Source organism: Caloenas nicobarica, chromosome 1 (assembly GCF_036013445.1).
Source record: "Caloenas nicobarica isolate bCalNic1 chromosome 1, bCalNic1.hap1, whole genome shotgun sequence".
Classification (NCBI taxonomy): Eukaryota; Metazoa; Chordata; class Aves; order Columbiformes; family Columbidae; genus Caloenas; species Caloenas nicobarica.
Window position 1 is genome coordinate 186,637,720 of NC_088245.1, and position 26,919 is coordinate 186,664,638.

The 26,919-nt window shown below is 41.3% G+C and overlaps 1 protein-coding gene across 3 annotated transcripts in view; it reads left to right on the top strand.

The window, feature by feature from the left end:
* WDFY2 (WD repeat and FYVE domain containing 2) overlaps nucleotides 1-26,919 on the top strand; it is a 67,775-nt gene that overhangs the window by 13,954 nt on the left and 26,902 nt on the right. For 2 of the 3 annotated variants that reach the window (XM_065641109.1, XM_065641122.1), the window contains 2 exons: nucleotides 20,784-20,851; nucleotides 25,858-25,931. In XM_065641109.1, coding sequence (XP_065497181.1) covers nucleotides 20,784-20,851; nucleotides 25,858-25,931 — 142 coding nt within the window. Of the gene's footprint in view, nucleotides 1-4,611; nucleotides 4,682-20,783; nucleotides 20,852-25,857; nucleotides 25,932-26,919 lie in introns of those variants that run through there. The other variant, XM_065641116.1, reaches the window with a different exon arrangement.

Here is a 26,919-nt window from a genome sequence, read left to right on the forward strand (position 1 = left end):
GGGTCTCTTCCAATCAAAATGATTCTGTGATTCTAACTATGAGTTTAAAAAGCCTGAGTTTGAGACCAAAAATAGTTCAAGATTCTTAAAACTAACTTCAGCCAGATGTCTGGGGAAGAGCAGGTCTCCTGGGGCTGTGATGCTGAGCAGAAGTGCATGTGCTGCCAAATTCCTGTGTGTGACATCAGCCAGTGACCCACAGGGCTGCAGCCAGGGCTGAACACAGCTGGAGCACTGAGGTGGCACTCATGGCCTCTGTGGCCTGGTCCTCCGACTAGACCCCTGTGTTTGCTTGCTGCACCACCAGAAGCCCAAGCATAGGGCCTATAACCTGTGTGAATACATCTCCTCGTCGTCATCAACAGCTGTCAAGATAATTTGTGTCCACAAGCCTTTGCTTCAGACAACCAGGGAAATATCTTTGGTTTGAGCAGAGCACTGCTTCGTCATGTCCTGTAGCTCTGGGAGACAGGACATGAATGCTTCTTTACATGCCATCTTGCTCCTTGCTTAGGCCATACTGGGGTAGCATCCTTCCACTGGGACTGGTGTCATTGCACTGGGGCTGCTCCATGGGCTGCCAGTAGAAGAGCCCAACCCTCACCTCTGAAGAGGTCCCTCCATTGTTTCAGGCCATGTGAAGGTTTTGGTCCTGTATTTTGAAAGTCATAGAGCAATGCTAAGCTGTACTAAGACCAGTTTTGAAGTACAAGCCACTGATCATCTACTCCTTTGAAACACATATTTAGTTTCATGTTACGTGCTAAAGAAAGAATGTTTCATGGGTCTCTACACATCTTTTAAACACCTTCAGGAATGGTGACTTCACCACTTCCCTGGGCAGCCTGTTCCAATGCCTGACAACCCTTTCTGTGGAGAAGTTTTTCCTCGTATCCAATCTAAACCTCCTCCGATGCAACTTGAGGCCATTTCCTGTCATCCTGTCTCTTCTTACTTGGGAGAGGAGACCAACACCCTCTATGCTACAACTTCATTTCAGGTAGTTGTAGACAGCAATCAGGTCTCCCCTCAGCCTCCTTTTCTCCAGGCTAAACAGCCCCAGTTCCCTTGGCTGCTCCTCATCAGACTTGTGCTCCAGGCCCCTCACCAGCCTCGTCACCCTCCTCTGAACTCTCTCCAGTACCTCAATGTCTTTATTGTAGTGAGTGCCCAAAACGGGACACAGGATTCAAGGTGGGGCCTCACCAGTGCTGAGTACAGGTGGACAATCACTGCCCTAGTCCTGCTGGCCGCACTATTCCTGATACAAGCCAGGATGCTGTTGGCCTTCTTGGCTCGTGTCCAGCCGGCTGTCAGTCAACACCCCCAGATCCCTTTCCTCCAGTCAGCTTTCCAGCCACTCTTCCCCGAGCCTGTAGCACTGCCTGGGGTTGTTGTGACCCAAGTATAGGACCCAGCACTTGGCCTTGTCGAACCTCATACGATTGGCCTCAGCCCGTCAATCCAGCCAGTCCAGATCCCTCTGTATGGCCTTCCTACCCTCCAGCAGATCAACACTTCCACCCAACTTGGTGTCATCTGCAAATGTACTGAGCGTGCACTTGATCCCCTCACCCAGGTCATTGATAAAGATATTGAAGATAACTGGGCCCAATACTGAGCCCTGGGGAACACCACTTTTGACTGGCTACCATCTGGATTTAACTTGATTCATGACAATCCTTTGGGCCCGGTCATCCAGTCAGTTTTCCTATGCACCCTGAATCATAAGTGCCTCGAATATCTGGGACATAAGGGTTTTACAACAGTCTTTATAGTATTCTTGTACAAAAATAGAAATTCTACTCAGCCTTTGTTGCATAAAATCTTGTGGAAACAACAATATTTAATCAGATACAAAGAGACAGGAGCAGATTTTGAGTTTAATTTAAATTATGAATAGCTATCAATTATGCAGACTTGGCTCTCCTTCCTCCTATGTAACTAAATCTATACTGATTCCTAAAATTGCGGATCAGAGTGGCATTTGTGTTGCTATTTTACAATGTATTATGGTTATGTATTATCTGAAAAAACTTAGGCAATTGGGGAAAAAAAAAATTGCTGAAGCTGAAGTAGAAATGGAAAATTTCTTTGTAGAGGGAGTGAATGGGGAGAATGTGTGATTATCCATCCTGCCTTGCAAAGAAGTTAAATCCTTGTTCAATTGGTGTTTATGCAGTCTCAATTGTATGTTTTTAACTGCTGCTGGAGGTAACTGCTGCATCTTTGATAAGTTTGTGTAGTGGTTAGTTTCTGCTGTAAGAACTTAGCAGACACAGGAGACTTCTGAGTGTCCTGGGGATAAAATGGCCAAGCTAATGTCAACCCTGTCATGGGACCTAGCGTCAACTTTTTGTTCAATTGTTCCCATCCAGACTTGTGTTTGAGATTTGATTCTGAGGAGGATGGTGTCAGTCCCCACATGCTCAGATCTTACCACCTGCCTTGTCCTCTTAGTTGACTGCTCTTACAGCTAAGCTCTTACAGAGTAAAAACAGGTCATGGGGTGAGATTTTGGGATCCAGGTGCTAATGCACTCCAAATCAGGATTGCAGGAGGGTGTCCTGGTCTGAGGAGGTTGTGGGATTTCAGACAATGCATTTTACATGAACTGGCTTGAACTGCCATGTTTAATGAGAGTTCAATTTTTGAGCATCTATGTGTTTCAGGAGGGCAGTGCTCCCAAACATGCACTTTCCAGAGACCTGCTGGTGTTTGCTATCCCTCTCCTTAAGTTCTCTTGTGGAGCTGGGTGGAGGTGCTGCTTTCCCTACCTGTCTAGGATTGATTTAGAAGCATCTCAAACATATGGGTTTTATTTTGACTAATATTAATATTTGGTAAATATTCTGTGAACAGGACTGAGTTTGATTCAGTGGTGTGTGTTTATTTTTTTTTTAATTCAAAAACTAAGCTGCTTTGAACAAAAAAACCCTGGTTTATTCTTGAGATTTGGTAGTAACTTGACTCAAGGGAGGGAATGAGAGGAGGAGCTTCTTAAGAGCTAGTCCTGAGACTTGACATTTTTGATAAGCACTGCACAGGAAGACAATTGAAGGGAAGTTCTTTCTCTCCCTGAAAAACTGTACAGTGCAAATGTTTTCTTACAAGTACAAATTTTGCAGTGTGCAGTTGGGAGAAAGATAACTTGACATTTAATTCAGATAGTCCGTGTTAGACTTTCTTTTTCAAACTATTGTTTATTTTCTTATATGCTTATTTTGCAGTGATAAGTAATGAACCTTTTTTGCTTTCAGTGACAAGAAAACCTCACCATCTGTTAAGAGAAAGCTGATACAGCCTAATGGGTATAGTGTCCCAAGTATAATTAGCAGAGCAAGAACTTCATATCTGTGAGGTACCGACATAAGTGCAAGTGCACTGTCTGGAGAAGCCTGAATGTGGAAAATATTTTCCATGTTAGATATTTGGAGGTTATATGCAGGGAAATAGTTGTTGAGTACAGCTGGAAGGGTTTTCATTACCACATCTGTCACCACCACACTGCTTTGTAAATGGAAACTGTGGAGCTGGACTTCTCCCTTCCTTCTGGTGACGTTATACACAAAGTCCTCTTGAGACCCCAGTGCCTGGGGTGCAAGGAGTGTCTCAGAGTTTGAAGGGTTTGTCTTCAGCCTGTTGCCTCCATTTGGATGGATGTATTATTACCAAAATACTGTGCTGTTTCAGTTTTCTTGTCCAAGGGTTACTGAACCAGCTGCTCACTGCCACCCTTACTGTAGACTTGGTATCATTTTTATTTTATAACCTGTTCCCTACTGCTTATTCTTCCCATTCATCTTTTATCTCTAACACAACTCCTCTCAACTCACTGTGTCCTTTCTTCACCTTCCTGTTTATTCATTCTTTTGGTGGTCCTGTCTTATCAATTTGAAATTCAATAAAAGGATGACTGCCTCCTTCCTGCGTGAACTGCTGGAGCAGCTGCACATCCTTGCTAATGCTGAATGATGTTAAATACCAATATCCAGCAGTCATCTCCTACAAAAGTGAAATGGGGCAGCTTGGACTGGGAGAAACACTAGCACCAGAAATCTGGTAAAAAACATGTTGTACATTGGTGATGTGAAAGGTGTTTGGTGTGTTTAGCTGTTTTTATCTGCCAGATGTTGCCTTTTCAAAACCTAACATATCCACTATATTATTCTGTGCTTCAGCAGCTCCTTTCCCACCAGCAGCCTGTAGTAATTCCCAGTTTATTAATTGATTTTCTTAACCTCCTTAAATATTATTAAAATGCATTCAATCGTTTTGAGTAATTGAGAGACAGTGAATGTGTGGTACCTCTCAGACAACAGGGAGTGGGCTGGGATACTCCAACCAGTACAGAAATGGAAATCAAATGGGAAGCGATTATTTCCTTTGCAATGAGGTGGAAGGAGTGACTATATTTGTCTTTGCCTCACCTCTTCAAAGCCGTGATTGACTTTGTGAGGAAGGGGACAAGAGCTGCTTGAGCAGGTATGTGGGCTACCTCTGCAGTTGCTTGGGGTTGCACAAGTGCTGAAGAGTTGCTGCTGCCAAGGAGAGGTGACCTTGGAAGTCTGGTACCTGCTGATTAATGGGTATTTCCAAAAACAGGGGGACTGGGATGCAGAGGGAGGATCTGCACCTTTCCCCCCCACACACACCTGAAGCTTATGTTCCTGCCAAGAGCGTGAGTATTCTTAAAAGCCCAAGTGTAGCAGGACTTGTAAATCACTGTCAGCCTTTGCTAAACCAGGGTGCTGAAGCAAAATTTCTGGGGAGAGAAAAAGCATGGTCGAAAGGTGCGTAAAAATGAAGGGTGCCAGAGGAGCAGATAGTGTGAGATGATTAGGAGAACTGATGGGAATACAACAAAATGACTCTAAGCTTTTAAGTGCATGATTTGGAAACACACTACCAGGCTGTCTTTGGTTCCTGTGTCTTAAATAGGGGCTATTGGTTGACCACTGGAAAAGCTAAGATGTAGTTCAGCATTCAGTGGCTACCATGTAGCTGCCATGCCGTGAGCTTCTCTTTCCTTTTGCAGAAATACTTCCCTTTTAAAAATTCAATCAAGCAAAACCATTAAATGGTCTGGACAAAAAAAAACCCAAACAAACAATCAAAAATAACAGTGAGAAAAGCAAAGACAAACTTCTAAAGGTACAGTGCCAGGGGGAAAAAGATGCATTTGTGAAATGATCTGGTTGTTGCATTTCTAAGAGCCTTTGTTAGCTTGCATTTGTTTATACCGTGCAGCACAGATGATGAAAATTTGTGTGTATTTCCAGAACAACCCATTTGTTCACTGCAGTATTCAAAGTCATAACTGTTCTGGGTCTTTCTCGTAAACTCGATGTTACTGTTTATTGGTATTATTTAAAGCAAGCTGTCCAGCTGATCTGTTTTAGAGGGCAGATCCTGCCCACGACACATCTCTGTCTAATCTCTGAATGGTGTTTTCCCTCCTCCCCCACAACTGGAATAAAAATTGATTATAAAAATTGTAACCTGCCACTGACCTCTGAGTAAATTATTAAAATACTGCCCTCCATGTGTGCTGCCTCCCTCTGGATGCTCAGTAGTTGGGACATCTCTGAATTGAGTTAATTGCTTAATCTACTGCAGATTGTTAATGATTTACATTTCTTGATAACTGCTCACAAATTGGATATATCTCTCCAAAGCTCACTCTGTGTGTTTGATAAGAAGACACAATTTACTTATAGTAGATGTGAAATATGGAAGAGACTTACTGGACCATCAAGTTGTTCCACCTGGATGTTTTCAGCATGTCTCAGATACCAGAACAGGAGAGTGGGAGGAGGAACTGCTTGATGCAGCAGAATACACATGGATGTTTGAAACAGAAAGAATGGATTTTACTTTGTGGGAAGCATATCTTGTGGCTTGAAGTAACTGACTGTATCATCTCAGCCTTTTTTCATAGTAGTTTATCTGTCTGCAGGGAAAGCTGTTCTTCCCCTCACTGCCCTCCATGTATGAAGCAATCCTGCCTGACCTGTGAATAGCTGAGTCAAAATTACAAACCTGATTTAATTTTTCAAGCAGTGCTGAGCCTGCAAGGCAGAGAGATGATAAAGGACCCTTCCCTCATTAACTGCCTTTGCCCCATCTCAGCTCATCTTTTTGCTTGGCAGATGCTGTGAGCTGATTTTATGCTTTAACTAATAGCACAAGGATTTACTTGCCCAATGGGTGGTCTTTAGCTGTCTTTTACCTTGTATTACCATTTAAAAACTGGTGTCCTCTGCCAAGGTCAGCGATAGATCTAGCCTGCTTCAGTCTGTTGCCATCCTCTGCTTTCAACCACCCTTGAACAGCCCAAAGTCATTGCTTCAGACACCATTCTTTGCACTGTCCGTGCCTGTGCTACCTAATAGTCTTCTGCTGGAAGGCAACATCTCTGAATGGAGTGATGTGGAACAAGCTGTGTTCATGTGCGTGCAACCCCTCTCTACATAACTCGGGCCACTGTGAAAATATTACTTAACTCAGAGATCGGTGATGTGTACTTGTATTGGTTAACATCAAATTACCCTTTCCTAAGAAGAAACCATACAAATCATCTTTGTGCTAGTGAAATAGCTCAGTGTCTCCACCAGATCTTAACTTTACTGGGGATTGCCTGATTTGCTAATAGTATAAGAGGCACAACACCATCCTGACCATGACAGGGATGGGTCGTACAGCACTTATTTGCAGCATACACTGTAGCTAATGTAGCACAGTGGATGACGGGGCTCTTCAAACCTGCATATGCACTGTGCTGCTGTGGTGGGCCAGCTCTGTGGTACGTGTTACAAAATGACTTGCATCTGTTGTAGCCTTCATACCTGTCAGTGTTCTTTTATGTGAATTAAGAATCCTTACTTGTCTCAGTTTGGATAGGCTGGTGTGGGAGCTTACTGAAAGGAAGGTCTCTGGTAAGACACCCCATCTTTATTCAGGATGGGAAAGCTGATCAGCCTTTTCCAGTGAAGCTGTACAGTTGCTCTGTAGTTAAATCAGCAATTATTATGTAAAGTCCCTGCTTTGAAAGTACTCTGCCTCAAATCTCTGATTCCTGTGAATTTTATTGTGTTCATCATGCCTAATAGTATGACCTAGTGAGAACTTACTACATTTGAACTGCAGGATGTTGCCTTTTGTATTACCTTGGAATAAGATTTACATGTGGGGCGCTGCAAAACAAAGCAGCAGATCTTTAGAGCTGATTTTGTCTGAAGACCTCAACTCTGTTTCTTCCAAGACAAGACTGATACTTCCTCTGTGAACGGCAGTGATAAAGATCTGGAGAATGCAAGCTGAGACAGCATCTGGACAGGAATTGCAGAGGACTTGTAACCCTCTAGAGAAAAATAAGTTAGTAAAGTAAGCTAGTAACAAGGTGCCAGCAGAGAGGTTTTAGTAATGTTTGATGCTTTTGCCATGAACTGGATGCTTTCCCTTATTGCAAAGCAGAACTTACCGATACGGCAACAATTAGATAAACGAACTGGAACTGCTACAGGCTTTACTGGTTTGATGCGTGGGTAGCTGTCACCTAAGCAGAGGCCTCCTGTCAGTTCTACCAGGCATCTTTACAAAGCTGCACTGTAATATAATGCATCATTTCACATATTTAAATAATGTATTTTTCTGTACTTGAGGAGAGAGTTGGTCTTTTGTCCTTCCTACACTTATATAATAGACATGGCTTTCCCAACCCATCTTCACTAGGAGAAAGTGTGATGTCTACTGTCAAGGTTTTCCCTGGCGTGTGATTGCCTCAGCCCATTGCTCTCCTTTATGATTTTATTTCCACCTCTGTTTGCCAGGAACATGTGGTGGTTCTGGGATTGCCCCTAGGAGCTGTATTTGTGACTCCTCTGTTCCCTCCCTTACCAGTGTAGTCTGGGCCACTTGTCTGCCCCAAATTAGCCCATAAGCTGATTTGGTCTGGAGAGATGTGAAGACTTGCAGGAGAATATGGTAAGTGGGTGGCAGTGTATTGCAGAGAGAATCTAATATTGATAAATACACATTTTTCTTTCACCTGTATTTTGTAAGTTTCTAAATCCTGCCAGTGTGAATAAAAAACACGTACAGCTGCTGCCAAACAAGCACATACTGCTAGGGTACGTACAGGGAAAAGATGGATAAAGAAAAGAATGATAATGCTCTTATAATTCATCAGGTTTGTCTGTGTCTGGATTGCTGTGTTTAGTACAGAAGATGCCAGTTCAGACAGGATATTGCCTCATTAAAGGGATTGGAAGCCAGGTAAGGAGAACAGGACCCAAGAACAGCTTTCCCAAGAGATGGGATAGATTGGTTACCTTAAAGAGGAAGCGTGTAAGAAATGATAGGAGTATACACAGCAACTAGCCAGGGCGGAACATAGAGACAACAGAAGCTTCCAATCATGTAGCACAAGAGCAAGAGGATCTTCAATGAAATTAGCAGTTAACTAACTTAAAGATGGTAGAATAAAATTAGCAGAGTATGAAGTTGAATGCTGAAGAATGGGAATGCTGTAATGAGGCTATCTGAAAGAAGTAGCTGGATGTGAAGTGGGAATGCATGTTTGAGATGGATTTCTTTTTAATAATAAACCCTTAAGTTTAGGATGTGATGCTCAGTCTTGCAATACAGGTTTGAAGACAGTTTCTATTCACTAGTACTCATTTCCATCTCCCCACGCATTCCCCCCAGGAATGCAGAGGTGATAAACTGTGACTGTCTTGTGAGCCCTTGGAATGTCAGATCGCTTCTAAATGACAGTCAGAGGTTTGGGCTTTGCTGGCATCTGACAAGGCACTCAGTATGTGTGATGAGAAGAAAACTGAGAACCCCTAGCAGGGCACTTCAAGGCTGCAGTTCCTTCGCAGCTGAAGAACAAACCTTTCAGGATGAGGTTGAATCTGAATTGCTTTGCCCTGCTTTCTCCAGCCCTTTTTACTGGCACTAAAGCTGCTGGGCTTGCTGCTTTCCTTCCCAGGGAGTTCTGTGACTCTCCAGCCGAAGTTGTCCTGCTGGGTCAGAGCAAGAGTGGCTTCATGCCTCCTCTAGCACAGCAAAGCAGGTAGGAGTTGGGTTTGTGTGAGGACAGTGAAAATATCTCTGAGTCCACCTGCCCTGAGAAGAAAATAGCAAAGATCAGAAAAGCTGAAGGAACATTTCATCACCTGTGAATCATTGTTCAAGTTGAATGGTAATCTAGAGGAACTGGAAATGGGAATCCTCTGCAGTAAGTCCTTGATGCCGCAAGGAGAGCATTTCCAGAGGCATCTTGATGTGGTGCAGAGCACGCATATACATTCCATGTAGATGTGTTTGCTGTCTCTGGAAAAACAGTGCCATATTTGTTCATAAATACTTACAAAACAAAAGCCTATCTGTTCTTAGAGAAGGTTTTTCAACAAGCCTTCAACATCTGTAGCTGCATGCGACCAGCTGATTGTCCTATTTGTTTGCTAAGGACCTTAGCTGTACCATACAGGTATGAGGGTTGGGTTGGGTTTTGGTTTGGATTTGTTTGGGTGTTTTGTTTTGGGGTTTTTTTGCACAAAGAACAATGAATTAAAATGAAAGTTCATATAGTGACAGAAATACATGTCTAAATTGAGAGGTAACAACTTTATGGGAACTTGTACAGGAAGAAATTCTTCACCATGAGGGTGGTGAAGCACTGGAACAGGTTGCCCAGAGAATCTGTGGATGCCCCATCCCTGGAAGTGTTCAAGGCCAGGCTGGATGTGGCTTCAAGCAACCTGGTTTAGTGGAAGATGTCCCTGCCTATGGCAGGGGGATTGGAACCAGACAATCTTCAAGGTTCCTTCCAACTCAAACCATTCTATGATTCTGTTTGGATGTTAGGATTTGACAGCTGTTTGTTTGGAAAGGGGTTCATTTGCATCAGGATATGATTGATGGTCTTCTCAAAATCCAAGAGACACAGGTTTTCCCCTACAACTTTGTGTTGTATGAATTAAATGTTAGGTGCTTTGTGACCGAATGTAATAAGTATACTGTTAGTGGAAAATGACACTTTAATAAGTGCTGCGTGCACTTGTCTATTTGCAGCTAGGACCCTATTTTCCTTATGCTAGGATTCTCAAATATCTGCAATGCATGGTTATATTCTGATTAATACATCAAATATCCTCCAAGAAGCAGTGAAGTAGTTAATGATTTAATTTAGTCTTTTGCAATAGATGATGCAGATGACTTATATCCAGAAATTAAAATGCTGAGAGAGAGCATCATCCTATGGACTTGGAAATGTGTGTTCCTTTCCGCACAGTAAATCCATAATTTACTAGATGCTGCACTGTATAGTTAACCAAGGAAAATACTTATATGAAAAATAAATTGAAATCTAAGGGCATGACCGAGCCAGGATGTTTCATCTTCCTCTGTATCACTTTATTACTTGCAAACTTTTTTTTTCTGCATTCATTTCTGCTCCCAGGTGCTATGCTGTTTTCTTACCTGATGCCGTGGTATTGTTTCAGAGCAGCAGGGGAAAGAAGAGCAAAACTGAGGAAATTCTTTCTGCTGTAGTATACTAGCATTTATGTTTGTTGTAAATTCCAGCCAGGGACTTAATTTAGTGCTTGGGATCAAATATCAATCTTTCCCATAAGTTAGCCCAAATATGAATATAATTTCTTAGAAATTGTTTGCTGGTGGTATGTATATTGAAATGGGTATGTCCAGCTTTCACTTCACAGATTCAAAAGCATAAGCTTACTTTTTTATCTGCTGGGTAATGAATTCATTTTTCTGCAGAGTGAAGTATGCGTAACTTATTATAAAAATGAGCATTAACTGAGTTGATAGCTCATAGCAGCTTTAGAATAGAAAAATGTGTTGTGTTCTTCTGAACAGATGTTCCTACCAGGCAGCTGGAAGCTGCTGGGCTGGCGACCTGGTAGGTTCTTGTTCTTTGCCTTTGCTACATGAACGATTTATAAGGTAGCTGGAGGGTTGCTTTCTTGCAAATCATGGATCCACTAGGTATTTTTAACATGTTTCCACTGGGTCACTTACTGCATAGCAGGCCTGTGTTTTAATCTAATGGGGATCTTTCTAATAACTTCTATTACTGAAACATTTGAATGTGGGAAGGAGGTGAAAGTAATTGGATTGCAATAATTAAATCATCCAATTACCTTCGAAAGGTTGTGTGTTTACGCTTCCCAAATGCAAACAGGAATCAATGGGTACAAGAAGCACTGAAGTTGCATCTGTTCTGGAAGGAGATAATTTGGTGGGATGCAGGTGGGGGTGGGTGTCTGTAGGTAAGAGGGAGGGATGATCATTTTGTTACCCCAAGGCTCTCTAAGAAATACTGATGCACAGGTCTTAATGAGGGAGTTAACTTTGAAACTTTGCTTGAAAAAAATCTTAGTGTGGTATAACACTCATTATCTAATAATTCCCCTAACTGCAGGCTGATGCTCACTGAGAACTCCAGCTCTGCATTTACCTGCATTTGCAGGTAAAATGAGCTTCCCTACAGCATTTGTGCTGGAATGTGGTGTAGTCACTGCACTGCTTCATATGATACATGATGAGCAGTGCTTTTGTGGAGCTGCTGGAGACCTGAGGCAGCTCAGCTCTCTGAACTTTGTGCTAGTAACCTCAGAGTAACACAATATTTTTCTGTGGCTGTGACTTCTGGTTCATTTTTTTGGTTTCTCTTTACTTGCCGGAAGTTTCTGCAGTGGAAACTGGTCAGAATCTGATTTAGGTCCAGTGCCTGACCAGCAGAGCATGCACTGCTTCCAGGCATATGTGCTCGGATGACTGGAAAAATCACTGAACTGCATTGCTCATTGTCCAGAAAACTGAAAAATGGGTGGAAACTGTTACACAGCTGAGTAGTAAAACTGTCATGTCGCTATCATTTTTCTGAGTCATAAAAATCCGTTTCTCCTGAGATTGTCTCTTATGAATCTTTGTTTTCTAGTCACTTCCCACAAAATACCCAAAAAGGCCTCTGTGTAAACCAAAACTGTGTTAAATAAAGTGGTGTCTCTTTCTCTTAGGTCTAAGTACCACTGATGGTTATAACAGTTTTTCCTTGACAAACCCATGCAATCTATAGCTGCATATAACCTACCAAAACTGTGACATTTTTCCTATTATGCAATATGCATTTGCATTTAGTTTACAGCAGCATGAATTACATTGGGAAATATCTTATAAAGTGTAGTTTGGGTGAGGATGTTGTGTAAGCTTTGTGTGAAAAAGTTCCTGCCTTTTGGTCTGTCTGCCTGCTTGCTTGGGCTACTGTTTTGTGCAATTTTTTTTCTGAAGATAGGTGGTAAATGTACAGTACTTCACATTTGCAGTTTCTTCCCTATTGTACCTTTGTACTGAGTTTCATTCCAGGACTTTTCCACCACAGAAAAGAACTAGTAAAGTGCTTTGTGGGATCACTAACCTCTGAGCTTAGTTTGCACAATACTTTAGTAGCTCATTCCCTAAGACGTTGGCTCAAAATGAAATTATTCATGATCAAAAGTTTTATGAGACATATATTCTTTATTTTTTGTAGGTTACGGGGTCTTGCTGGGTTCCATGGGAAGATACTATACTTGTGACTCTGAGAAGGGATGAGGCAAGAGACATTTGCAGGGGACGATTATGAAGAAGAGCTAATAAGACTATTTAGATTTAATAAGGTGAATCATTAAAGGCAGCAAAAATCAGGTTCATTGCCACCAGCTGATGGCCAAGAAAGTCCATGAGTGAACCCTGTTGTGCATTTCTCTCCTACCCTACTCTTTGCATCAGGCTGCAGAGTTGCTCCTGAGGTCCCTGTTCAGCATCAGACAGGTGCCTGCATTGTAAATTCTGCATCTGGTGTTGCCGTTGTGTGGCAGAAAGAGAAAAGGAGAGTCTGGACTTTTATTGACCCATGTCTGAAAAGTGCTACATAGATCATTATCATGGAGATTGCTGTAGTGATGAACTTCACCTGAAACGTTCTCCGCAAGCCTGGACATGTATAAAATCAAAGCAGTGGCATTTTATATCACTGGGTGGGATGGACAGTGTGCTTGAACATTTAGGGACTCAATCAGATTCCTTCCGCCCACACAGTTGGCGCCTGAACTACTGCTGCCAGATCCAGCTGCTTCCATGTGGTTTTTGATGTGTTCCCTGTGCTGTCCATGTCTAGGACTGCATGCAGCCATTATCTGGTTCATCTCCCTTGCAGCAGTTTTGTTTCTCTGGGGCTTCTGAGCTTTGTGCACAAGGTTTGCTGGACTGGCAATGGCAGTGGCGTTTCAGATACAACATTAGGATGTCCAAGGTGGTGGCTGTTGGGGGCTGGTCCAGCTTCCTCTTGAAGCCAGACCTCACTGCTCCTATGGCTTTGCTGCAGGGCTTGAGGCACACAGAGTAAAGAGAGCAATTATTGTTCAAAAGGCTTTTATTTTATAGGAAGCCTGATGCTTGAGTTACAGACTGAGGTTACAATGAAGATATTGTATCATCTAGAAATGCCCTTATCTAATCGCTGCTTAAGAGAGAACCTCTCTAAACCAGCCCTGACATAAAGCCCATTCTTCAAAACTCTTCGATCTTTTCCCCACTCATCGTCCCTCTTTCCTGATCTAGTAGCTCCTGCACTTCATTTTAGAAACTGAACCTGCACTTTTATAGTGTGAAAGAACATAGAACAAATCTACAGCGATGTATAGCTGTACACTGTCTAATAGTCTTAGAAAAAGTCCAGCGAGTAAACTCTTGATTAGTTCAGTTTAAATTGCACATCTGTTTATCAAAACCAGTGAAAAGGAAGTAGAGCCTGGAATGTGCCCGAAAATCATAGGGTTTATGCAGAACCCTATGTCAGAGTTGTGTGATGGGCTTTGTGCGCACTAGTGTGGGTGAGTCTGACAGACACAGTCCTGCACTTCCCTGGACCATTGGGGTTGTGTTTGGGGCAGGTGGTGGTGTGGAAGTGTTGGAATTTGGGGTTGTGGGTTGTTGTTGTTGTTGGGGTTTGGGGGTTTTTGTTTGGTTTGAGTGTTGTGTCGGGTTTGTTTGTTCTTTTCAGGAGGACAAAGGGTGAGGACCTGTTCGATAAAGTCTTCTTGATGCCTGAGGTTTTGGCACTCTGCCATTAAATTTCTTTTTGTTTTCCCTGAAACACCGGCTGGCTCAGAAATCAGTTCTGGTTTTGACTCTTGCTTTCATATATTTTCTTTCGGAATTTATCAGAGAAACGAAACTCCTCATCGCTGGTTCCAGTACAGTGACAGTGGTTCATGAGCTGCCACTGACCATGAAAGATCTTTTATTCTTTCAGAAAATCCCAGTAGCAACTCATGTCATTAACTGGTGGGAGCAAGAGTCTGTTTATATCTCTTACCCAAAAAAGTCCCTGGAGAAGTTGGGAGGTTTGCTGTACTGTAGTATCTTTAATGCAATTGTTAAATATTTTCCTTATCTAATGACAGTGTCTTTCTATGAAAGGCAGTAAAACTGTCAGTGCTGTACTTGGATTTCAAATACTACTATTGTCATGTTTATTTAATGACAGCAGATAAAACTTTTGCTGTTTCCAAAGCAAGTATTTAGTTCCCAGAGAGACATGGCTTTTTAATACTCCTGAATTTTCTGTTTTCAGATATTTAGGAACAGGTAGAGCTTTTAAGTGTTTTGTTTCAACAGTAAAGAAAATGTCAATATATGTGCTAATACTCCATTAGGTATGCCCGAAACCTCACTGACTATACTAACCCCGGATGTGGTATTATCCTGATCTCTTTCTTTCTTCTGTCAATTAGATGAGCATTTTAAAGTATTTTTCCAGAATAGTTTAGTGTCTTCCTTTTCCTGTTTGGGCAGTGTTCTGTAGCTGCGTTAAACCAGCTCTGTGTTTAGGACAGCTGACTGAAGGGGATGTCTTTATTTTTAACCGTTGCACTGATGACCTGCCTCCCTTTCCCAAGGAGCAGTAATGAGCAAGGGACAGATGTTGATCTCTGAATGGGCCTGATATGACTTTAGAACGCAACAGATAAAAATTTCTGTACCAGGTGCTCGCTACAAATAGGAATAAAACTGATTTCACAGCTTATTCTGGGTTTGATGCTTACCCTCTTGGTCTCTCAGCAAGACAGGAGATCAAAAAAATCCACAGTAGATTGTCCAAAGTATACACAACAATGAGGAGTACGTTCAAATGCCATTTAAAATGATTTCCTGAAGCCCAAGAATACCTACAAAATCTTGTAGTGAATAGTATGTGTTGAAAGTTACCTCTGCTGTGTTATACAGCTGTTGTACGCCTGGGGCATGGAAGCAATAGTGTGTTACACAAGTGCATCTCAATGAAGAGGAATAGTTAAAAAGGCAGGAATGAGGAAGGAAAACATTCACAAACAGGAGAGGAGGGATCTATTATAGGAAACAGATACATTGGATTTCTTTACTGACACTGTACAACTAGAATGGGTGGTTTTATGGATATTCTGGAGAAGTGGAGTAGAATAGGGATAAATTGTTTCTCTAGGTAATGGTGGTGTTGGATCTTCCTGCAACAGAGTTCACAGTATTGCAATGTGGAGACTTCTTGGGACAGTGCTTGGACATGCCCAGCAGTGAGATGACAAGAAGTTCAGGCCTCGCTAGGGATCAAGTAGAGAATCTTGCATCCTGCCCTGCAGTGTTGTGCAGACTTTCATGGAGAGCACACTGCAACCTGAAAGCACAACGTAAGATTTGTATGAGCAAAACTTATTTATCAGAAAGAAGATACTGTGGCATGTACCGCTGCTTGAATAAATTTCTGTAGATAGAATCATAGAATTGTTTTGGTTGGAAAAGACCTTTAAGATCAAGTCCAACCATTAACCTAACACTGCCAAGTCCACCACTAAACCATGTCCCTAAGAACCTCATCTACACATCTTTTAAACACCTTCAGGAATGGTGACTCCACCAGTTCCCTGGGCAGCCTGTTGCAATGCCTGACAACCCTTTCTGTGAAGAATTTTTTCCTAATATCCAATCTAAACCTCCCCTGGCGAGATGGTGAAGTGCAGAGCTGCCATACTGAAGACATGTGCCATTGATGTGGGTACCTCTGTGAGCAGTAGATACTCAGGTGAAGCCCACCTCCTGCACACATGCACAGCGTAGCAGTGCATTTGAGACCTGCCAGTACAACCACAGCCACCTGGGCTTAAGACACATACTCTGGAGCATAACAGAGAGAAGCAATTTTTCTTTTAAAATATACATTTTTCACATGCCCTTAATATATGGAGACATAGCCGGTCTTTTGCATGGCAGAATTATTTCTGTATAGCCTGTCTCATTTAAAAATAAATCATCTCTGTTATGAAAAGACTAGAAGAGTATCCATTGATTTGACAGGTTATAAAAATCTTTCTAAATCAATTCACTGGCAACAAAATGAAGGGACAACTCATTTCCATGGTGATGCCAACTGAATCACACTAGAGCCATTGAAGAATGGATCCTGACCTGGGTGGGTGCCGTGTTTAAGTCCAGTAACCATGCAACCAGCAAGTACTCTTTGTGCTATATATCCATTTAAAAAAGCCTATTTGCATTCTTTTTTTTTTTTTTTTTTCTCTTTGCATTATTTGAAAGCTTCAGAAGCTCTGGGTTTCATGTCTAATGGGTAGTATTGTGTTAATAAGTATACAAAACTATGCAGAACTGAAAAAAGACACCCTCTTCCGGGAACATTTGGCTTCTCCCAAGTTCAATTGTCAGCGGTTTGTTCTTTAGCCCAAATCTACTTTGAGAAAGAGTTACCCAGAAAAGTTTAATGAACTGATGTCAGTTTTTCTTCTTTCAATAAAATACCTTATCTAATCCAGTGATCTTAAGAGAAAATCATGAAACATCATTTTCTGACATAAAGAAGAATTTTTACACTTTTACATCAACTTAGATATTGGAATTCCATTAAAATGCTTAACATAACTTTAAAATGCTTGTTTTAAAGACATGCATAGTAATCATCCTTAACTTTAAATTGTTTACAAGATTTTTTCCTTTATTTAAAACTATTTACTGGGGAGATAAGTATTTCTGTAAGGAGTTTCATAAACTGACTTGCTGGTTATGTCCCCTTTCACACACCTTAGAGTTAAAAAACATCCTTTCATACTCTCTTTATTCTTAGAATGCTTTTTTTCTCATTTTGCATGAATTAGTCATTGAATGGAAATATATTTGTCTACCTAATGAAGCAAGCCTACTACATACCTACAGAAGAGGCCTACACTAATAAAAGGAGTTTCACTCTTAACTAGGAACCTCTTAGTTTCTACTTTAAATTAAGTAGAAAATATTTTTGTTTCAATATCATTCAGCTAAAAGTCTTAACATTGACATAACTGTCAAATTAATTAGCAAGTCTGTAGTGGGTACAGTTTAAAAACCAACAAAAATAACACAAAGCATCCAAATTATTGCCATTTTTGCAAATCAGATGGATTTTTATTTCCTCTAACTTTTAAAGAAACATTTATTGTACATAGTCCTTTTTTTAACAAGTAGAATAATCTGTGCTATGTTGTACTGGACTTATTATTTGCAAGAACCTTAAAGTGGAGAGGCAATTTTGTCAAAGCCTGGGAGTTTTGAAACGGGTAGCACTGATTTATATAGATCGGGATGGTAAAGAAGGACAGGCCTCTCACGGCATATTGGTGCACCTCCTCAGGGCTGTCTCATACTGACTTATTTCAGCTCCCTGTGATTCATCCCATTATTTTTTTGTGCACACTCATTCACTCTCACTATAACTTCACTTGTCGAGGATAAACATGTCATTAGGAGCTCGCCTCTTTGGGAAACAGAGTGGTTGATCTCCTTCCAGAATTACAGTGATCGTATTAGCAAAGGTGAACCCCTTTGGATGCAAAAGTTTTGGACCCTCTCACAAACCTGGTGTACAGCCCTGTGGCTGTGAGTGTCTTCCCATATCTGTGTGCTGATGTTTGGACACAGAGTCCTGCTCTGACAACAGCCACCGTTACCTCCAGCCAGAAATGACAGAAGGATTTGACCCTCTTGCTGTCGACAATACAGTAGCTTTGTTATCAGCTGATGAATTGTCCCTGAAAAAGTATTGGTGGTTTTGCATCAGATCTGCTGAAGAGCTGCTGATGTGTTTGTTGCGAAAAGGCTGTTAGACTTAAGGGTGATTATACTGAATTTTGTATATTTTAAGTAATTCGTGAGAGTATTCCAACCATGGCACTTGCTGCCCTAGTGAAATGTTAGTTTTTGGAGCAACATACTGTGTCAGGGTGTATGCATGAGACATTTCTAAAATGATACAGCTTGTGTGGTGCCCAAATATGCAGCTCTCTGAATTATTTGCTGAAAAATGAGTTTGGATGCAGGGCAGGATGGGCAGAAAACTGATTTTGGGTATGTGCAGTCCTGGAACACACCACGGTGCAGCCTTTAGCTTGAAGTTTGGAGGACAGACAACTGGTTCTTGAATTGCTTGATTATATTGCATGGCATCTCTGTTCAGACTTGATTTTTGTTTGTGATGTCTTAGATCAATTTATATTATATTGTGTTGTATTAACATATTGCTCTAAACATCTGCTGGCTAAAAAGGGCTGAAATCTGCTCTTCCATGAAAACGACTTAACAATAGGAATGACCACGTAGACTTTTCCATAAGCTATATTTCCACATGTTTCATGAACTGGAAAGAACATTCTTGTGGGGTTTGTTGGTTGGTTGGTGGGGTTTTTTGTGAATTGTTTTTGTGGGGTTTTTTTGTTTGTTTGGTTGGGTGTGGTGGCAGTGGTAGTGTGTTGGATTTTTTTTTTGTTTATTTTTTTTCCTTAATACTATCAAATTCAAGTCATAGATTTGCTACAGGAAAATAAGGCTTATTTTTAACAATAGTTTTTTAGATCTCTCTTGTAGCTATTGTCACATGCTAACTTAACTAAAAAACTGAATAGACATGGATGACCTGGGTTGAAATGTATTGTGCTACACTAACACAATGCTGTCTGTATTGGACAACTAGATTTTCTAGAGAAGGTGAATACATTTGGTGTAAATCAGTAACACATGGAATACAGTGTTATATGGAGAATTTGCTAGTTAAAACTGGAGATGACAAGGATTTGAGGAGCAGTAAGGCAGGTAAGAGTTGTCTGTAATTGAGCTGATCATGGCTTATGCAGGAACCACAGAATGTTAGGGATTGGAAGGGACCTCAAAAGATCATCTAGTCCAATCCCCCCGCCAGAGCAGGAACACCCAGAGGAGGTTACACAGGAAGGCGTCCAGGCGGGTTTTGAATGTCTCCGGAGAAGGAGACTCCACAACCTCCCTGGGCAGCCTGTTCCAGTGCTCTGGCACCCTCACCGAGAAGAAGTTTCTTCTCAAATTTAAGTGGAACCTCTTGTGTTCCAGTTTGCACCCATTATCCCTTGTCTTACCATTTGTTGTCACCGAGAAGAGCCTGGCTCCATCCTCGTGACACTCCCCCTTTATATATTTATAAACATTAATGAGGTCACCCCTCTTCTCCAAGCTGAAGAGACCCAGCTCCCTCAGCCTTTCCTCATAAGGGAGATGCTCCACTCCCTTACCCATCTTTGTGGCGCTGTGCTGGACTCTCTCAAGCAGGAGATAACTGGTTGCCTGCTGCTTTAACTGATGGCACTGTTCTTAGACATGTTTTCATGAAATTAGTAGCTGATGAACTAAAGTAAGAGAGAGCTTCAGTTAGAAAGAGGCTTCAGAGATTGGACCAAAACAAATGGCACTGAGTACTGAACTAATAAATGTTTAATGACCCAGGTAGATCATCGGTCCAGGTTGTTGGTTCAGGAAACAAGAAACAAGTGTCTTGAGCATGTGAAGGGCATGGATTGAGTGACAGGGAGCTGCCAGCGTGAAATAATTATGAGAAAGCAAAAGTAATCCTGAGATACATTGGGAAGGTCTTCTAGCAGAGGGGAAACCACTGATGTGTTTGTGGAAAGGCCTAGACCACTGGGTGGTTCTAGGTGCTTCTGTTTGAGGATGGTAAATCTGAACTGATGGGGCAGAGGAGAACTGCCAGGCTGCATGTTGCCTTGATCATACTCTTCAGAGAAGGTTCAGACTTTGGCTTCTTCAGCCTGATGCACAGTGGGCGTCTGATAGCACTCTTGAGTACGCTGAGGAGAGGGGAAAGTCCTGAAGCTGAAGAGCTCGTTGTTGGCACAAATGGATATAATCTTAATAAACAGAAGCCAAAAATCTCAGAATATCGTTGCTTTGCTTAGGGATTTTCCTGAAGCAGAACAATGAAACGACAGGCAGCAGATGGACCAAGGCTTACTCTGAGATCTGGGGGAAGGCTTCTGCAGTGATGGGGTCTGGATGGGCTGATACGTGAGTGCGTTCCTGGGCTACCAAGGGTGTCCCAAATCCTCATGAGGCATTGAATGAGCAGTGGTGTTCCAGTCCTTGGGAAAGGCAAAAAACAAAAAGCCACTGCAGTTTGCAGATACTGTTCTGATGTGTTCAGCTGAGATGTTGAGTACTACATGGTACCAAGGAATGGGCTACCCTCATCACCTTACAGGGGTTAATCTGAGGTTGATGTATGAGGCTGCTGTAGGAGTTTCCATGGTTTTTTTCCCTCTCAGTAAAATAATTTAATTTTCCTGTGCATTCATCGTCACCACTTAGTTTTCATTCATAGTCACTTTTTCTTTCTTCCTCACATGTGTGTTGTGTTTTTTCTTTTGTAGAACAGTTCGTGTCTGGCTGAAGAGAGACAGTGGGCAGTACTGGCCCAGCATATACCATGCAATGCCATGTAAGTATAAGGAGATGTTTGCTCTCTGCTATGTATTTGCAAAATGGCTTTTCTGGTTTTGATGAAGCTTTCTGTTTATGACCATTTGCAAGCTTATCACTCCATATTAAATACTGTTAATGAACAATCCCTTGGTTTCCGTGAAGCTTTACCAAGTTACATGCTACTGCTTCTGAGAGGCATCAGGGATTACAGCAGCAGAAGACACAGATATGCTAACAAGGGATGAGCATTTAATCCAAACATAGATTAAAAATGTGGGAGCTCAAAATGTAGTCTTGCATTCTGCTGCTAATGGAGTCCATAAAGCTTTGTAAGTCTCCAGTATAAATCACTCTGCCCATCCTACTGCATATGCTCTGTCTGTTAGAGTGCAATGGTAAATGGTTTTATTTAATAACTTAATATCCTGCAGCTGCTAATATGGTAGAGAGGATACTAGAGAGGGAAGGCAGCTCTTCCAGTGAAGAAGGAGAATCATTTTACCACTGCAATTAGATGTTGAAAACCAAGTCTTCTTGATGGATCCCTCCAGTATGATCTGCTGTATGTCTCCTCTCTCAAAGTGGGTGTTCATTCTTTAAAAGAAACTGCAGATCGATGTCAGTTTTTTCAAGAGACAGTTGAAGAAATCACTGCCCTAGAGATTTGTCATAACCCCTGTGTTGAGTGCAGGAGTATAACCCTGCAGGTCATCAGCAACAGGGATATGTTGATGCTCCTCAATCAGCTTCAGAGGTGCTGGGTTAGCCTGTCTTTAGAAAGTTTATGAAGCTGACCTTAAATTCACAGATTGGGGAGCATTTATCCAGTCCCATCGAGGCATTCTTACTGTCTGGAGAAATAATTCTTTTAAGCTAAGATAGCTAGATTTGGAAGAGAGCATCTGTCTCCATGATCTGTCACGATCACTAGCAGGTGGCCTGAGTTCCCTCGATTTGTTCTAATCTGAATCTGTATGCTTTCCCCAGTCGAACTGTTATGAAATGGCTATTCTAGCAGGTTGGCATGGATACTTCTCTTTTTCCATGTGGTGTTTTTGCATACATTTGCATTTAAAATCACGTTAGGTCCTCCTCTGGTCTTAGTAAGGCTGCATTATTGCCAGTAATAACAGCTTCACCGGAAATGATGGAGTAAATCTAGATCCACTCAAACAGGACTATTTTAAAGCTCCTTCATAAATTTGAACACCTGACACTGCTCCTTCACTTAGAAGGCTGCTAAGCTTTTGAGCCATGAGATATTAAAATTATACTGTTATTCACCAATTTCAAAAATGATCAGGTGTAATTAAGAACTAGAGCAATGCCAGTTACATTGTTAGCAGCCATGACTTTAAGCTTGGAAATGGTAGGAAGGGCTCTGAGTAAGCTTCTGCACAAGTCTGCACTTGACTGGAGATGATAGTTTTGTCTGTTTCTGTGTGGAACACCTTTTTGACAGTCCTCTGTTTTAGGTTCACATGTTTTTTGTTGTCTGGAGAACAACTGCCCCAAGGTTCTCTCTGTAAAAATGTAGTAGGCATGATGGTGCCTGTGAGTAGCGGTCTCAACCATAGATACCCTGTTAGCATGAATTGTGACTTTGGTTATGGTGGTGCGTGACCTACACCCTTTTATGATTTGATATCAGGTAGCCTTAATAATTGAGTTTGCACCTTGGGTACTCTGGGAGATGAGGAGGTTGTGAAGTTGGGCCAAGTCAGCCATGTGCTTTGGTCAAGCTCTTCAACCAGTGGGGCCATCAGTGTGTCCTGAATGTGAAGCCCATTTAATACCTGGAAAAAAAGATCAAGATTGTACATCCCTTTTGAGTAGGAGTACATGCTGCTGTTTAGAGGTGGGATTTTCGCAATTATGAAGTTTTATGTCCTGTCTATGGGTGTTTCTGTGGTTGGAAAACTCTGGACAATACAATGGCCACATTTTTTATCGTCTCCTCTAGCCCATGAGAAAGAAAAAGCTGTGGGTATTATACACACTGTCATATCATCAGTAAGGCAGACTAGGTAAGCTGGAAACCTGGCTAATGCATCTCCTTCATGCCAGTGTTGTCTCAACAACTCATATTAACAACAGAGCTCTGATGAGCATGTTAACCCTCCTCATGGTTAGATGTGTACCCTTGGTTACACAACTGACATAGACTATAGATGTGTAACCATGGTTAGATGTGTGACTTTTGGGCAGCGTCTGTATAGGAGAAAAAAAAATTAACAGACGCAGATTTATGGAAGGGGAAGGAATTCTAGTCAAGAGAAATAAGCTTTGGGGAAACAAAACCAAAACAAAACACACAAAACTAAAAACAAAAACCACACACACACACAAAACCAAACCAACCAAACAAAAAGACCCAAACCCAAACAAACAAAAACCTCTCACAGATGTGGAGTGAAGTAAAGGATTTATTGTACTGAGGAACAGTGGAGTATCCAGTCTTTGGGCCACTGTCTTATGACGGTATTCATAGCTAATGCTTTGGTTTGAACAGGAAGGTAAAAAAACCTGCAAAGCAAAACATGCTCCTTCGGTCTTTAACTAAACTACTTTTAGGCACTTCAAAATGGGGTCTCTGAAGCTGCAGGTACAGTTTGTGTTTCTCTTCTCCTTCTGTCAGCCTCTAATAAAGGTGACACACTGTTGAGAGTGTGAAATATGTAATTGGGCTTTTCCTCCATAATTTATTTTCTAAAGGCTAAGATCAGTGTGTGTAAAGACTACAGCCAGACTTCTGCATAAGGAATATCCTACCTGTCCTCTGTAGTAGTTCGAATCAATCTTTTTCCAGTCTGAAATCCGTAACTAGGTACTGAATTAGAGGGCATTGAGAGTGCTGTTATTTTTCCTGGCTATTATTTTTAAAGGATCTTAAACATCTCAGAAGCTTAAGGTTTGGGTGTGTTTTGTTTTGTGGGGTGGGTTGGTTGGTTTGTTTGTTTTTGTCTCCCCCTCTTCTTAACGAACACAAGTGCTTAAGTATCTGAATGTCATCTTATTTTCACTAAAGCATAAGCTGCTGCAATCATGTTACAACTGGCATCACTTTAGCTACATTAGTGTAGCCAGTGTGCACATCATTTTAGTGCTGACATAATGTTTTTTCCAAGAGTACGTGTTACTGAAGAATTCCCTTAGGAAAACAAGTATAGCAAAGTAAGTATCTTTACACTGCTATGACTCTGTACACATGGGTCTGGAATTTAGGAGTCACTCTTTTGTAATCAGCCCGTGTCAAGCAGTTGCTTGCACCTTTCGTGTCTGAAGTGTTTCAGGCCCTTTGGGAAGAGCATACTTCAAATAGCTAATTTACCTGAGACTTTTTCTCTGCAATCTGTTGCCTTCAGAATTAGTAGTAGCTCTTTCAATGTATGCACAGTGTCTAGCATTTGAAGGCTGATATGTGGAATGTGCCCATTCTGGCATTAAGTGCCTTTAAAAGGGTTTGATCTTTATTCTGCTTAGAATTGCCTTTTTTCTGTCTGTTTTTACTACAACTGTCTCATTTTGCTATAACCCTAGAAGCCTCAAATAAGAGTTAGTGCATGACCATCTGAAGGAATAATTCAATTTAGCCTTTTCTGAGGGAGAGGTATACGAAGGAACAATTTTGTCACTGTTAGTAGCCCTAATTTAAGTGTTTCCTTTCTGGCAGTTTCTTGAACCAAAACTTTGATTTAAATCAGTCAGCCCTTTCAGGAAATAAATAAATTGAGGTTCCTGCCTGGATGTGGATCTGGTAGGTTTTCTCCTTGCGGCTAGTTGTCCTTTAGGAAATGTTTCAAGGGGGAGTCAATACTGAAGGTAGAACAAGTTTTGTTAAGCAGTCAACACAGACTTGCCTCTTCTTCATATAGCTTTGCTGCCAACTGAACTATTGAGGAAGATTTGCTGAGCTATGGACTGTTTAATCTAAGGTGAGACATTACACAAATTGAGAACATACCAGATATACAGCATTGCAAAAGAGAGCACTCAAAGCTTGTTAGTAACAAAAACACTGCGAGTAATCACAATGGAGAGTAGAAACCAAGAGGGGGGAAAAAAGCAGAACTAAAAGCGCGTCTGACAGTACTCTACATTTACTGCAAGAATATGGTTTAAAAAATACTGTTATCACTATCGAAGGAGCAAGAATGCCTGCCCCTAGCTGCAGATGGCAATTGCTGCTGAAAAATGATTCCTGAAGGTTTCTGTTGAGACAGCACAATTCCCAGCTGTGTGCTGCTGTGTTGAGCAGTAAAAACAATCCCTGCCTTCTGGAGGCAAATTCACAGTTTCTCCATTAAACCAAGGATAGCTCTTGAATTCTTGCAAGAAAGTTCTGATTTTACCCTTGATGTGAACCCTGCCAGATCCTTGACGGAGCATAGTATGACTGACTTGTTTCCAGTTTAAGGGTATATCCTGAGTAATATTAATATAATAAAACAATGGCTAGTTTTTAATACAGTCTTTTCTTTTGGCCATAGTATGTGATACTGTCATAGCATTGTCTGTGGTGAAATTAGAGGAGGGGACAGTTGGACTCACAGTCCTTAAGACTGGCCAATTTGTGGATTCCTACAGGTTAACTTTCTTACTGCAGATATAGGATGGAAGCCTCTGATATAATACAGTGTTTTGTTGTTGGTAAAGTTCAGGAAGATGTAAAAAACTAAGTTATTCAGCTGAGTAATGTCTCAGATTTATACTGAAATGTCAGGTGCCTCTTATATCAAAATGCCACCACTGCTCTACTATGACGTGCCTGTTTTCAGATAACTAGTAAGAAAAAATGAAGGTGCTGGAGCAAGAAATAGCCATTTTTCCATGTCCTAATATGACAGGGTTGAATGAACTGCAAGAACACTTTTTTTTTTTTTTTTAAATGCTTGTCTATTGGAAGGGGCAAAATGCTGAACAGTATCATAAAGCATGTTGGCTAGTTTTAGGCTTTCCAGAAATTCAAGACAATGAGAATCGCAGTTTTGTTAACTTCATCAACATGTTCATTTTTTTCAGCTCCATGTTCATGCATGTCTTTTAACCCGGAAACCAGAAGGCTGTCCATAGGTCTAGACAATGGTACAATCTCAGTAAGTACATCCAAAGATTTCTAGTTGAAATGCTTCCCTTTTGAGAAGTATATGTGTGATGTTGTGGTGAGGATATTTTTGCTACTGTTTGGGAGAGAGACTTTTTACTGCTAGTGGCACTGAAGCTGTAGCGTAGAAAATGGCAGATTATTTCAAATTTCATTCCAACTGCCGCAAAGAGATTGAGTGTGGTTTACAATATGTATTAGGCAACTCAACAAACTGTCTTAATTTGCATATCTCTTAAAAAATAACAACACAGAAAAACAGCTGTTGTTTTATTAAATTTGAGTGCCTTGTTAATCATAAAATACCAAAGTTTTTCGAAAGCAACAACTAAGAGGGGGGAATTATCTTCTGAGAGACAGAAGGTGGATTTCTACTCCATAGCTAGCTGCTTTTCCAGACTTCAGGGTTCAGATTTTGTTTTCCTCTCACTTCCTTCAGAGGAGTTTCTCTCAACTGGCAGTGCTGTCGATGAAAGATTTGGTTCCCTAACATCTAAGAGGGATCTGTATGTGTGCAAAGGAAGCTGTGTATTAAAACGAGAGTTTGTCTTTTAGATCTGGGACAGAGGGTAGCATTTGACCTTATTGGTTGGCTTTTTCTTGCAGGATGGTGAGTAAAGAGCTATATAATTTTGTGGGAGGGTCGTGGGTCAGAGAGATGTTTTTCACCAATGCCTCATCAATAGACTCCTCTTCCAGTTTAAGATCATTTTGCGATCATTTCAGATTTTTACTGCTATTGTCTCTGCCTTATGAGCTTTATAACTGAATGAGTGTTTGCAGGTTGACATAAGGGTAGCTGTCAGCACTGAAGCCAAGGTGGTATTTGGGAAAGGCTGTGTGACTCTTTTAGCTGTTCCCTGTGAACTGTATCAAAGATGTGAAGGTTTTGACCTATAAAGCTATTAATGTCTAGTAGCAGAGATTTTTTTTGTGCCTGTAGGAGATTTCTGCTTTTGTATCTAGGAGATGGGACAGCT